Here is a 14,938-nt window from a genome sequence, read left to right as displayed (position 1 = left end):
GGCCCCGAAGCAGCGTGTGTAGAGTGCTGCAGACGCTGCTGGAATCGACAGGTTTGTCAGGATCGCAGGAAGGGAAGGGGGGAAGGTAAGGGACTAAGAGAGCCGGCCAGACCGCAGGAAGGGAAAGGGGGGGGTAGGGGAAACGCTGCTGCTGCACAGGGAAGTGGTGTGGGGGGGAGGGAAATGGAGGGGGAGGGAATGCTGCTGCTGTGGCTGCTGCACAGGGAAGTGGAGAGGATCGAAATGCTGCTGCACAGGGAAGTGGGGGGGGGAAATGCTGCTGCACAGGGAAATGGAGGGGGAGAGAATTCTGCTGTGGCTGCTGCACAGGGAAGTGGGAGGAGAGAAATGCTGCTGCATAGGAGGCAGGGAGAGAGACAGATAGATAGAAAGAAAGACAGACAGCGGGAGGAAAGGAAACAGAAAGAAAAAAGAAAGACACAAGGGCAGGGAGAGACACAGAAAGACAGATAGACAAAGGGGGCCAGGGAGAGAGACAGACAGAAAGACAGCGGGAGGGAGAGAGAGACAGAAATAAAGACAGACATATATTCTAGTACCCGTTAATGTAACGGGCTAAAATACTAGTTTATAAATAAGTTAAATAGCACCGATCCCAGTACAGATCCCTGCAGCACTCCACTGTTTACTCTTCTCCATTGAGAAAAATGACCATTTAACCCTACCCTCTGTTTTCTATCCGATAACCAATTCCTAAGCTGGAGGAGAATTAAAACAGAATATCCATTCAAAAATATAAAACAAAATAACAATATAAATATAACACATAGGAATTCTATGAACGTCGGAACATTTATATCGCCAGCCTGCAGTAGAAACCTCTACTGCAGCTTTGTAAAAGCCAGGGTTAATCTTTCTTTCAAAAGCTTAATCAGCAATCTTAAGCATATTTTTATCTGCAACAGTCTACAACAAATAATTCTCCTAAACCCAAATTTACCCCCTCCTTTACTAACGCGTAGCACAAGTTTTAGCGCCGACAGCGGCGGTAACTGCTCCGACGCTCATAGAATTCCTTTGAGCGTCGGAGCAGTTACCGCCGCTGCCGGTGCTAAAATCCGCACTGGGTGTTAGTAAAGGAGGGGGCTAGTCACGATTTGCCCACTTACCTCCCTTTTACAAAGGTACGCTATGCTTTTTTACACAGTACTCTGGATGCTTTTTTTCGTCCCACCCCTATACCTCTTTAAATCTTCACTGGCTTCTCTGGCCTCCTGTTGGCGCTGGTGTTAGCTTCCCCTCTGACATCACTTCCTGGCCCCGTGACCCGGAAGTGATTTCAGAGGGAGCAGCCGGCCAGAGTAGTTGCTTGCGCTGGTGAAGATTTTAAAGAGGTATGGGGCAGGGAAGGGAGGGCACAAGCATGGCGTGGGGGCAGAGAGGTGCTGGTGCAGTCTTAACCCCCCCCCCCCTCACTACATTACTGATTTCACCATGTTATTTTAAAACAGACCCAGGGCCTCTTCTATAAAACTGCGCTAGCAGTTTTTAGCGCAGAGAGCCGCGCTGAATGGCCCGCACTGCTCCTGACACTCCTAGGAGCTCTATGAGCGTCGGGAGCAGCGAGGACCATTCAGCGTGGCTCCGCAGTTTGGTAGAAGAGGCTCTCAGTGTCGGCATATTCTGTTCTGAAATATTTTATTTATTAGGTTTTTATATACTGCCTATCAAAGTTATCTAAGTGGTTTTACAATCAGGTACTCAAGCATTTTCCCTACCTGTCCCGGTGGGCTCTCTGTCTATCTAACCTACCAATAGAGCAGGGGTAGGAAACTCCGGTGCTCGAGAGTCGTATTCCAGTCGGGTTTTCAGGATTTCCCCAATGAATATGCATGAGATCTATTTGCATGCACTGCTTTCAATACAAATTCATTGGGGAAATCCTGAACACCCGACTGGAATATGGCCTCAAGGACCGGAGTTCCCTAACCCTGCAATAGAGGATTGAGTGACTTGCCCAGGGTCACAAGAAGCAGCATGGGATTTGAACCCACAACCTCAGGGTGCTGAGGCTATATGCTAACCATTAAGCCAATTTACACATCCTTCCTAAAATGTTGCTCATAACATATGCTATGGAAAACAGGAGGAAATGATTAGACGTAAAAGTCGTTTCACTTCTGAATACACAAAAATAAGATTTAAAAAAAATCTCCAGTTACAACAGGGCATTGAGACAGTCATTAATATTTCCAGCGCTTCTCTATGAGTGTCTGTATCCAAGGGCAATACGTTTGTTTTTGTTTTTTCCGCTCCACAAATGCTGTAATGAAGCATTTGGGCGAGCGAGAAAAAAGCAGGCATGCTAGAAAGGCTTCCTTCGTACATGCAATCTGCAGAGGGCACCACATAGTCTTCTGTTCAATTCTACGGTTACATATAATAAATGTAATCTCGCTGCCTGTGGCAGAACCTTGACTGCCAATCAGAAGTCTCTGTTCTCTGAGCATCCATTCAACCTCATGCCAGACTAAGGAGGAGTGGGTTGCTTTGTGTTTGCTGAATGTATAAATGCATTAGTTTGCTTCTGGATTTTCCAAGAACGACATGTATTTCACTGAAATGCAGCAGTGACTTCCAGAGGAGAGACAAGACAAAGGTGCTGTTTGCTGCATTAGAGGAACAATACAGGCTATTGAATTTATCCAAATAAATAAGATTCATCCCAGAGACATTGCTGTTGCTCATTGATTTCGAAAAAAAAGAGACAGAGGAAAGCTACATTCATGAGTGCGTGAGAGAAAAGTCGGCTGAAATGAAGACGTGGTACAACTTGGCAAAAGTTGAGGCGAGATCTCCAGCAGGAGGAATCTTCTTGAGAGTTTGAGCCAACGTTTGCGTCTCCAGACAACGATTCACTGCAAATCCAGCACTTTGCCGTAGCCGTTTGCACCGCGGTGGTGGGGAAATCCACGCGGAACCTCTCAGCCATGAATTCCACGCACTGCGCGTTTTCGTTGGCGACGAAACGCCTCAATGAAACGGCAGACTTCAATGACACCCTTCTGTACGGCAACAGGAGCAGCGCGGGCTTCTGCGAGCAGGTCTTCATCAAAACAGAGGTCTTCCTGAGCCTGGGCATCATCAGCCTGCTGGAGAACATCCTGGTTATCCTGGCCGTGCTGAAGAACACCAACCTGCACTCGCCCATGTACTTCTTCCTCTGCAGCCTGGCCGCCGCCGACATGCTGGTCAGCGTGTCCAACGCCCTGGAGACCATCATGATCGCCGTCTTGACCAACGGCTACTTGGTCATCGACGACCGCCAGCTGCAGTCCATGGACAATGTGTTCGACTCCATGATCTGCATCTCGTTGGTGGCCTCCATCTGCAACCTCTTGGTCATCGCCATCGACCGGTACATCACCATCTTCTACGCCCTGCGCTACCACAGCATCATGACGGTGAGGAAAGCGTTAACCCTGATCGCCCTCATCTGGATGGCCTGCGTCGTCTCCGGCATCGTTTTCATCGTCTACTCGGAGAGCAAGACCGTCATCGTCTGCCTCATCACCATGTTCTTCGCCATGCTCCTGCTCATGGCCACCCTGTACGTGCACATGTTCCTCTTTGCGCGCCTACACGTGAAGCGCATCGCCGCCCTGCCCGTGGACGGGGTGGCCCGCCAGAGGACCTGCATGAAGGGAGCGGTCACCATCACCATCCTGCTGGGGGTCTTCGTGGCGTGCTGGGCGCCCTTCTTCCTGCACCTCATCCTCATCATCTCTTGCCCGTCCAACGCCTACTGCATCTGCTACACGTCTTACTTTAACACCTACCTGGTCCTCATGATGTGCAATTCGGTGATCGATCCGATCATTTATGCGTTCCGCAGTCTGGAGATGCGCAAGACGTTCAAAGAGATCATATGTTGCTATGGCATGAGTTTCGTAAAGTGAAAAAGAGAAAAGAAAAGAAGAAAAAAAAAGAGAGAGAGAGAGCGAAAGATTAAGGAAAAAAAAAAAAAAAAAAAAAACTAGTTCCCATGAAGTGCCGATCAATTCTAACTGCTCGGCCGTCCCTAAAAATTTGCAATCTCTGCATCCCGGACTCTGAGTGTGCATTCATCAGCAAATGATAAGCCACTAATCTTAGACCAGCTCTATGGAAAGGTAGCGCAGAGTGCTGAACAAGTGAGGCGCTTGCGGCTCCTCCTTGCACGGTTGCACTCGTTTTTAAAAACGAGACGCTTGCAGCTTCGTTTACATTAGCGACAGCCTGGCTGATGTTCTTCTCTTCTCAAGCAGAGCAGAAGAGCGTAACTTGTACAGCACAGAGAGCAACTCGGGAAAGTCTTGGGATCGCCGGAAAAGCTTAAGCACGCTTGCTTGGGGGAAAAGCTGCTTGCTTCAGAAACAAAGAAAACCCCTGTTTGGGGAACTAAAACGTCTCTGCCGAGCCTACAAAGTTATGTCATCCGTCTTTCTCTCTTGTCTCGACATTAGTAGATATTCAACCGAGAAGAATTGAAACTGCAGGTTAGAGTTGACTGATGGACTGCCATTGTCGACATCATCATGGCTGTCTGTCTCTTGGCAGATTGTAACCAAGTCATGTGGGCGTCTGACTGGGCTGTCAAGGTGATGGATCGGCTCCGAGAAACCCATGACTTGGATTGAACCCTGACTGGCCTGGGCTACTGAAGCCAATAATTAGTCTGGCTTTTATATAAACCATGATATGCGTTTAGGTTGGCAATGCGTTGGTTAAACATGCCACACTCCGCACAGATAATTGTCTAGAAATATCATGTTTCATTAGGATTTTATATACCGCCTATCAAGGTTATCTAAGCGGTTTTACAATCAGGTACTCAAGTATTTTCCCTGTCACAATCTATCTAACGTACCTGGGGCTATGGAGGATTAAGTGACTTGCCCAGGTCACAAGGAGCAGTGCGGGATTTGAACCCACAACCCCAGGGTGCAGTGCGGGATTTGAACCCACAACCCCAGGGTGCTGAGGCTGTAGCTTCAACCACTGCACCACACACTCCTCCTATCTAGCATTACAGACAAGGCTGCATGTGCAAGGATTGCAGTGGAGTCTGTTCAACGACCTTTGGGACAGAATTGGTTTTTCACAGCCCAGATGGAAGAATTTCCAATACTAGGGTCCAACATAAAAGCGTGCAATGCATTTTGTGAGAGATGTATTTTCTTTGAACTGCGGTTGGCGTCGAGTAGGTGCTCCTTTTTTTAAAAGGTAAACGCAGAAGTGCTCCTCATCCAGAAGCTGCGGAATAGAGGATGACACGGGGGAGGGGGGGGGGATGACACATTTTATCCCCGTCCCCTTGAGAACTCGTTTTCCCGTCCCTTCCCCGCGAGTTCTTTTCCTTTCTCTGCCCAAATTCCTGCCAGCTCCATCCTCGTCTGCACAGTTAAGGCAGAGCTTACAGGAATGGGGGCAAGGACAGCGACAAAACTCACGGGAACGGGACAGGGGAATTGAGTTCCTGGGGGGGGGGTGGGGACGGGGACAAATTTGTCCCTGTGTCATTCTCTGCTGTGGAACAGTGTTTTGCTGCAACTCTTCAAACTCAGTGAGGGTAATGTGAAGTTGTAAACAAGGGAATAAATTTTAAGAACTCCCAGGTTTTGTTTCTTTGTTAGTCAAACTGGGAACTTATCACTGGACAACAACAAAATCCCCCCACCCCCACCCCTCCCCCTCCAAAGTACAACACAAGTTCCTTCTTTCTTCAGGATCAAAAAGGCAATGATTTTTGCTACTTAACCCCTCCCCCCCACACACACATATATATAAAACTATAAATTATATTTTACAGTAGCTTACAAAATAATATGGTGGGCACCAGTCATTAGTTGTCTGTCTAAAAATAATCATAGTATTTTATTTATTATTTTGCTCACAATGGGCTCCTTTTATGAAAGCGCAAAAGCGTTTTTAGCGCAGGCACCGGTCGCTAGCTGAAAAAACTACCGCCTGCTCAAGAGGAGGCGGTAGTGGCTAGCGCGCGGGGCATTTTAGCGCACGCTATTCTGCGCATTAAGGCCCTAGCGCACTTTCGTAAAAGGAGCCCAATGTTTCAGTACTAGTTCAAGGAGAGTCGCATTAAGGGACAGGAGGTATCATAAACTATCCCGTTCTGCTGTTGATGTTTTTAAAAACTAATATGCAAAAGCAAATGCTAAAGTCATTTGTCAGGTGATGGTTTTTATCTGTTGTACAAAACAGGTGATATCATCTTACAAAAGTCAATTTTCAAAGTTATTTATCTGAAAATTGTCCTGATGGGTGGACAAAACTTTCTGAAAATTGCCCTGAAGTGTGGATAAAACTGACACCCACCTAGGTACTTTTAGCCACATTAGGAGGAGATCTTCCCAAGGGTGTGTTTAAGATGGGGAAGTAAAATAATGCACGCAGATTCTATTTTCAAAAGTATGTGTTATTTTCAAAAGAAAAAATACCCAAGCAAATGCGTGTGCAAATGTCCACAAGAACAGTGACAATTTTCAAAGCAAAATTATGCATGCACTTTCACTTTGAAAATCAGTGCAAAGCAGGCTTGGGCTCCAACAGGATATTTTTGTAACAGGGTCTCTGGACTGAAAGGGTTCATAAGTTCATATGTCCCATTTAATTCTAAAGCTCACATATAAACCAATATGTCTTTATAACACTGCCAATGTTGTCAATGGTGTTCCCTGTTGTATAACAGTGAATCCTAATGCTCCGTAGTACACCTATTAATAAATAGTGCACAGAGGGCGTAATAGGGCAAAGTACCGTACTGGGATTCAAGAAAGGATTGGACAATTTCCTGCTGGAAAAGGGGATAGAGGGGTATAGATAGAGGATTACTGCACAGGTCCTGGACCTGTTGGGCCGCCGCGTAAGCGGACTGCTGAGCACGATGGACCTCAGGTCTGACCCAGCGGAGGCATTTCTTATGTTCTTAAGTTCTTAACAAGGCATATTATTAATGATATGGATAAAAAGCAAAATTTTTCATAAGACCGCGTAAAAACCCAACGGGTTGCTGTCGCAGCCGTTATAGTAGCGATTTCTAAAAAGTGAGTCATTCTCCCAAAAACGCTCATGCAAATGAAGTTGGTGGAGAATAGCGAAACTTGCTAAATTAGCATGTGCTGATGGGCACATGCGCCGAATAAACGAAAAAATACAAAACACAACAGCGGGAGAGATGCCCAATGTCTCCCACCGCCAACCAACAACACCCACCCCGGCAGCGGGTGGCAACCAACAACCCCCACACCCCCCGCACCCCCCACGTTCAGCTTCGGAGCTCTCTCGGATGTCACTTCCTCCCAGAAATGACATCAGAGAAAGCGTCAAAGCCGACGCAGGCAGCAAGTTTGTTGCTGTTCGCGCCGAAGTTAAAAAGGTATGGGGAAGGGGTGCGAACACACGCATGCAGCAGGGGGAGGAGTGGGGTGTGGGGCAGAGGAGGAGGGAAGCCGGCGCCCTGAGGAAGACCACGCATGGGGCAGACCGCACCCTCACACCCTCCTTACTATACCACTGTTTACACGTAGATGGCAGAAGGATGGGACATGGGCATTTCTCCAGACACATCCATAGACTAACATGCACGTATTAGCGTGTAGCGTGCGCTAAATTGATTAGCGCATGCTAATAGGTTAGTGCACCTTAATAAAACAGGGTCTAGGTTATATGTCTTTGCCTCATGTAGGTACTCTCAGTTATGCCAGCGCAGTTCATACTAGTATCCCATAGTCGTCGGAAGAGCCATGGCCTCCCCCCCAAATTGGCGGTCAGAAGAGTCAGTTGTGGCTTTACTCCCCCACCCTCCTCCTCCTAGCCATTGTAATTTTAAATCTTTGGGCAGGCGCCGTGCAGCATCCCTGCAGAAAGAAGACTTTTGGGTGTCAGGTCAAAAGCGCGCCGGGACAAAGGCGCGCCCAGACAATTGAGCGCAGTGCGGGGGCGCACGCCGCACAAAATTACTGTTTTTAGGGCTCCGACGGGGGGGGGGCGTGGGGGGATCCCCTCCACTTTACTATATAGAGATCGTGCCACGTTATGGGGGCGTTGTGGGGGGTTTGGGGGGTTGTAACCCCCACATTTTACTGAAAACTTCACTTTTTCCCTGTTTATAGGGAAAAAGTTAAGTTTACAGTAAAATGTGGACGGTTACAACCCCCCAAACCCCCATAACGCCGGCGCGATCTCTATTAAGTAAGCTGGGGGGGGGGGGGCTCCCCAACAAAACCCCCCGTCGGATCCCCTAAAAACTGTAATTTTCTTTGGCGCGCGCCTCCGTCTTGCGCTTAGTTGTCGGCGCGCGCCTTTGTCTTTCGCGGGGTGGTCTATGAACCGACTTTTGGGGCAGGCCTGCTCGTTGACACTGCGCGGCGGCTGCTGGAAAATTTAAAATTACAGTGACCGGAGAAGGTAGGTGGGGGAGGGGGAGTTGGGAGCTGGAGAGAGAGGTCGTGCCACAGGATCGTACTGGGGCTAAGGCAGAGCCTTTGGACACCGCCAAATGAGAAAGTGTTCCGCTGTCTATGTAAGGTGTCCAGATACCATTAAAGAATAGGTTGTTACCATATGGCATCAGGGCACCTACAGGGAAGTTCCCGCTTCTAGAAATGCCCCTTATGCATTAGTATTGAGTGCTTTCTCGTGTGTACCTGTTTTTACATGCAAAATGCTGTTTGGCACCTGTACATGCTTTTAAAGTTATCCTCACTGTGGACAGTTTGAAATTTGCCCCCTACCTTTTAATTCAGCTTCTGATCATCCTCCTGAGGTCTTAGTAGCCAAACGAAATCATGGACCAATATTGGTATGTGATACTCACATACATTTCAGATTTAAAGTTTAGGTATTTTTTTGCGCCTTTGCTTTGTGAAAATGGTGCATCCTTTGCAGGCAGGCACAGTTGGGAGGGTGTATGATTATGTTTATTCAAATCTGATATACCACCATAGCATAAAACTGTTCACAGCGGTTTACAATAATAAAAAAAAATACATCATATAATAGAAAAGAACTCCATTAATATAAAAACAGACCTATCTAAAATGAGATAGATAGATATTCATACAATTTTGCATTGCTGTGTCTTCAGGCCTATCCTTGAGTATCACCCATAGAATCAGTAAATATGATCATTCTGAGGAATATCTTGTCCAAATGCTGAATTAAACACATATGTTCTCAGCAGGTTTTTATTTTTTTTTTAATGCCTTTAAATTCAGCTCCAAATGAATGTGATTTGGCAGCTGATTCCATAAACTTGGCGCCAAATAGAAAAAAAGCTTTTGATCAACTAAATTACCACTTTGTCCTTCTAACTGATGGAATAACCAGCCTATTATCCTGTAATGATCTCAATGTTCTTAATGGAGTATATGGAATTGTAAGCGAATTTAAATAACTTGGTTGTTTCAAATGCAATGACTTGTGTGCTAGCATCAAAATTTTGAACTGAATTCTGTGTAATATTCTCAAGCAATGATAAGAAAGATATAATGGCGTTACATGATCATATTTGCTTTTATGTAGCAAGTACACTGTTTATAAAATACTTTAATCAACATTTGAAATTGTGAACTTTACACGTCAACTTTTGCACTTGCTCTTGAGAAGATATAAATGCTCGTACCTGCGTTCAAAGCACAATTTTTGCCATGAGTACCACTGTTCCCTCTAAGCTGAACAAGAATAATAATAAACTGCTTTGAACTACATCTTGATGTAAACCGCTTTGAACTGCAAGGTACTACAGGATGTAAATACATTTTTGTTACTATTATTATTAAGCTGAGTGGAAGTCCTCCAGCTGCATTGCTACCAGTAGGTGGTGATGCTTTAACATTGTGTTTCCCATTGCTAGGGACAGGCAAGTTTCTTAGAGTCTTGCAGAGCTTGCCTGTCTCTCACTTTTGAAAATGCAATAGTGAAACAGCGCCTCCCATGGGCAGGAGTGGAGGACTCCCACTCTGAGGGAACAGTGAATTTGTATTTTATAAAGCCACATTGTGAGTCTTTAAAGAATGACGCCTAAGTAGTTGTCCACTTGTCCTCCTAAACCAGGATCTCTGTTATAAAATTAGCCCCTGTACAGTCTGAGCCTCCTTAAAAAGATGTCTATCTGCAGGGTAAAAGAAGCTGCAGGAATCTTGCTTAAAAACCATCAGGTCATGAGTGGAATGCAGATTCTCTGACACCCAGATTTCGTACAACAATACGCTGTACAGAAGAATTGCTTTGAGTGTAAAGACAAAAGTGTTTGGGTTGCAAGGCATTCTACTGCTGGCTCTTATGTAGAGTGCTTTTTTGGCAGGGACAGCAAACCATAGCTGTATATTTGTAATTTGAGGACTTCTTGTTAAATTTCATTTCTGTGCTTTGTTTCTGTTATTGCAATGTCCACTTGTAAAAAGTTTTGTATTGTACCTAATTTCTAACATTCAGTAACTACACATTAACACACACACACACAATTTTATATTAAGTGGCAACAATTTGGATTTGCACATACATCTTGCTATACCCTATTCTATAAAGATCCCTGTGCAAATCGTACAGCGTGCAACTCAAAAGGGGACATGGCCACAAGAAGGCATGGGTGGGTCAGGGACCTGCTCTAAAGATATGCGTGAGAGTGTCTGGCACAGTGGTTGGAGCTACAGCCTCAGCACCCTGAGGTTGTGGGCTCGAATCCCCATTGCCCCAGGGACATTAGATAGAATGTCACTTAATCCCCATTGCCCAGAGACATTAGATAGAATGGGAGCCTGCCGGGACAGTTAGGGAACAATGCTCGAGTACCTGAATCATTTGCAATCCGCAAAGAATTGTAGGACATGTGGAATATAAATTCTTAAATTAAATAAATATGTGCAGTATTACAGAATACCTGGGATCTGTGCCTAATCAGGATTTGCAGCAGGCTTCAATTGGCGTAAATCCTCGCACCCAAACTTTGGCATGGAAATTGTCTCGAAGCACTCTCCTATAAATGGCATGCAGCTCAGAGGCTTGCCATTTGATAATCATTGCCTTCTCAGTTTATCCCTTAGTGCAACTCATCATTAGCCAACTTATCTAATGCAACTCACAGTGACATTTATAGAATAGCACTACATGTGTATTCGTTCGTCACATTTATGGACTCTAGTTCTAAATCAGGGACAAGGAATATCAGAATGTTCCTAACTCGGAGGGAAATGCAAGCATGTCCTGCCAACCTTATCTTTGAGTGCCTCTGGTTTATGGATGGATGGATGGATGATGCCACTGAATTGATCACCAACTCATGGCAAACCATGCAGTGAGGAATCCACCCAGTGATGTTTCATGGCAGAGTACAGGAGTGGTTTGCCATTGCTGTCTCCTGCACAGTGTGTGGCTGCACTATAACATAACATAATATTAATATTTATATACCGCGAAAGTCTTTCGGTTCAAGACGGTTTACAGGAAAAATGGCTGAGAAGAATCAGCGAGCTACAGCAATGGAGAGAAGACTGAAAATTGTATAAATTGCACAGAGGAAGGTTAAGCGGGGTTTTATAAGGAGGGAGATAAATAAATAGGTAGGAATGTTCATAGTCTTAGAGCAACAACATGGAATAGAGAGTCAGTGGGTCGGGAGTCTTCATGGAAAATTTAAGGTGGGTCGTCCTGTTTGGGGAAGAGGAGCGTTTTTAGGAGCTTTCTGAAGTGCATGTAAGAGGTTGATGTTCTGACCAGTTGGCGCCATTCGGGATCTTTGGAGGCTGCTTGGTAGGGTAGGAGTCTTGATGAATCTCTTATGGGTACATCCTTTAATTGAGGGGATGGCAAAGAATGATTGAGATCGAGTAGGTCGGGTCTGGCGAATGTGAACTGATTGGTGAGGTAGTTGGGCAGTAGACCGTACAGAGCTTTGTAGAAGAGACATCTGAATTTGAAAAGTACTCGGCTCTCAATTTTCAGCAAATGAAGTTTTTGGTAGACCACTTATCTGAAAAGGTCAGTTCACAGCTCCAACACAGTCTGTGTTTCACCTACGCTACATCAGGAAGCCGGAAGGATAAGCTTTTTATATTGATTTTATTTGCAGTGTGCAGTGCCTGAGTCCTTTGGTCTACACACTTGATGTTGAAAAAAAGGCGCCTTTCATCAACATCAAGTGTGTAGACCAAAGGACTCAGGCACTGCACACTGCAAATAAAATCAATATAAAAAGCTCATCCTTCCGACTTCCTGATGTAGCGTAGGCGAAACACAGACTGTGTTGGAGCCGTGAACTGACCTTTTCAGATAAGTGGTCTACTGTTAAACAGCTTTTGTAGAGCCATAACATTTGCCACTCCAGTAGAAGCGAGATTCCTTGCTCCATGCAATGTGTTATGATTAAAATTCAAGCACCTTTCCAGCGACATTGTACCGCTGCTGCGGCACCTTGCTGAAGAGCTTATGAGCACATTTAAATATTTAAAAGCCTTTAAATGTTATATGATGATATTATTTGAGAAACTTGCCTAGTATTGATGAGAGGGGGGTCTTTTGAGTTTTGTTCTATTTTGAAAGTATTGCCCCCTCAAGTGGACTGTAATTTAAAATCCCCGGTCTGTTAGGAATTTATTTGAGGCATTAGACGTTAGAGCAGGTGGGCAGGAGTCAACGGGAGAGTATGTTTGAGCATATCTTTTAAAAATAGGAAGTGAAATTGAGACCAGGTTGGGTTGGTGAAGGAGCTCCAGATCATGTCAAATCACTGTGTCACAACATGTGGCCCCTGGGTCTACAGCACCTGGTATTCTCTAGCAGTCTCCCATCCAGGTACTAGCTAGGCCTGACCCTGCTTAGCTTCCAATAGTAAGAGCAGGTCTAATGAGGGTGGCCAGGTCATAGGCCAGTCTGAGTTACTCATACTCATAGGTTACTCATAATGAATATACACAGTATATGAGATTGATTTGCATACACTACTGCTATGGAGGAAAATTTTGTACAGTTCATTTAGGTTGGAAAATAGGTTTAGGTTCATGCATTAAAAAGTGCTAAAAAGCAAGCTAAATGCAGAGGCTTTTATAAAATATATACAGCGCCTCAAAAATATTTGTGCATCTGGCATGACACATAAGAAAATGATATTTTATTTAAAAAAAAAAAAAATCAAAAAAGGTGACCATCACTCAGGGCTTTATATATGCTACTTATACCTGTAAATAGTGGATTTTGGAAGTCTACATGTCTACAAAAAAAAAAAAAAAGATTAAGAAGCAGTCCCCAAAATTCTAACTTTTGGTAGGTCAAGGAGGCTTTCACCACAAGACAGGTTCTCAAGCCTAGGCCTAATGAGAATTTAGCTGATACACTTACCCCTCCCTATTCGCGGTTTCGGAGTTCGCGGTTTCGATTATCCGTGAATTTTTTTTTTTTTTTTTGGGGGGGAAGCATAGTTTAGGACCTTCCCGCCTCCCTACAGGACTTAAAATGTCTAGTAGAGCTATAGAAATACCTGTAAGTAATAGTAGTAGCTAAATGTCATTTATATATTTAAGTGCCTCATTCAGAACATGACATCTCAAAGTAATTCAGATATAATTCAGCATTTCACAGATTACTCCTTATCTGGTGGTCTAGCGGGCTTTCGGGACAGGAGCGATCTTCCTATGCTCCTGCCCCATGTAGATCGCCAATAGGAAATGGCTGCCGTGAGCTCCCATCATAGTCTCGAGAGACTACAGGAACTCACGGCAGTCATTTCCTATTGGTGATCTGCGCAGGGCAGGAGCGTAGGAAGTTTGCTCCTGCCCCAAAAGCCCGCTAGACCACCAGGTAAGGCCGGGATGCCGGGGGGAAGGCGGGAGGGAGGCAGGGGTGGGTCAGAACCAGACGAGAAGTTATTTGCGGTTTTTCACACTTTGCAGTCCGGCTCTGCCCCTATCCCCCACGAATACCGAGGGAGAAGTATAGTTATGCTTGTCTTGATGAGAAAACTTTCTTGAATATGTGTCTCCCTGTTCTAAAATTTGGAATGCATGTATACAGTACTCCCCTGATATTCGTGGGGGTTCCGTTCCAGGAACCCCCATGAATCTCAAAAAACCACGAATACGGTTTTTCATGGGGGAGCCTGAAGAGGGCAGCAGGAGAGCAGCCAGAGCGCCACGAGTGCAGGAAATCACTCGCGGTATGCTCCAACCACCTCTTCCTGCACTAAGTGGGCCTTATCCAATCAGGAGCTGCGTGTCAAAGCAGCTCCTGATTGAATAAGGCCCAACTTCTTGCAGGAAGAGGCGATCGGAGCGTACCGCGAATGATTTCTTGCACTCGCGGCACTCCGGCTGCTCTCTCCTGCCTCTCCTTGTCGGCGGTTTGCGGTCGGAAAATACCGCGAATGACCGGGACCGCGAACCGTTGACCACAAACGACCGGGGGAACACTGTACCTCAAAGATCCATAAAAACCATGCCCAGAGCAAGTTCCCTTCAAATATCTCTTTGCTGTTAGCATATAAATATAAGCAATGCCTTTTCTAGAATTGATACTTTAGATATGCTGGTTTCTAGGTGTAAAACTAGTTTTCTATATGTATAAATAGCATCTAACATTTCTAAAATCATCTTCATTGTATTGAGATGTATAAGGCTATAGTCACAGGAGCTATCCTGAAACGTATACTGGCTAGGGAGTATTCCGAATGAATGTAATTAATGTATTCTGTTGCACCCACAGTGTTTTGGCACAGTTCACGTTCTGTGAAATAACGTAATCCCCCTGGTGTATTTGCTCTGTTTTCTGGTCTACACTGCCAAGTTCTTGCAAGCAGCCGTTATGTCTTTGAAACACTGCTATCATGACTTTTACAGCAAGAGGATAAAAACCAGATGGAATGTGGCAGATAGCTAACATTGTCAGCTCTAAGTCCTGTCTCGTTCCATTATATAATTGATAATAATAA

The 14,938-nt window shown here is 45.3% G+C and overlaps 1 protein-coding gene across 1 annotated transcript; it reads left to right on the top strand.

Annotated features, from left to right (window-relative positions):
• Positions 1–2,951: 2,951 nt before the first annotated feature.
• On the top strand, positions 2,952–13,891 carry MC3R (melanocortin 3 receptor; the record flags this gene model as incomplete). The annotated part of the gene is made up of 2 exons (XM_033963960.1): positions 2,952–3,906; positions 13,875–13,891. Coding segments are annotated over exons 1-2 (972 nt in total), but the record flags the coding sequence as incomplete, so codon positions are not given.
• Between the last annotated feature and the right edge of the window lie 1,047 nt (positions 13,892–14,938).

Source organism: Geotrypetes seraphini, chromosome 11, assembly GCF_902459505.1.
Source record: "Geotrypetes seraphini chromosome 11, aGeoSer1.1, whole genome shotgun sequence".
Taxonomy (NCBI): domain Eukaryota; kingdom Metazoa; phylum Chordata; class Amphibia; order Gymnophiona; family Dermophiidae; genus Geotrypetes; species Geotrypetes seraphini.
Note: the sequence above shows the minus strand (reverse complement) of the source record. Positions and strands in the feature narration are given on the sequence as shown.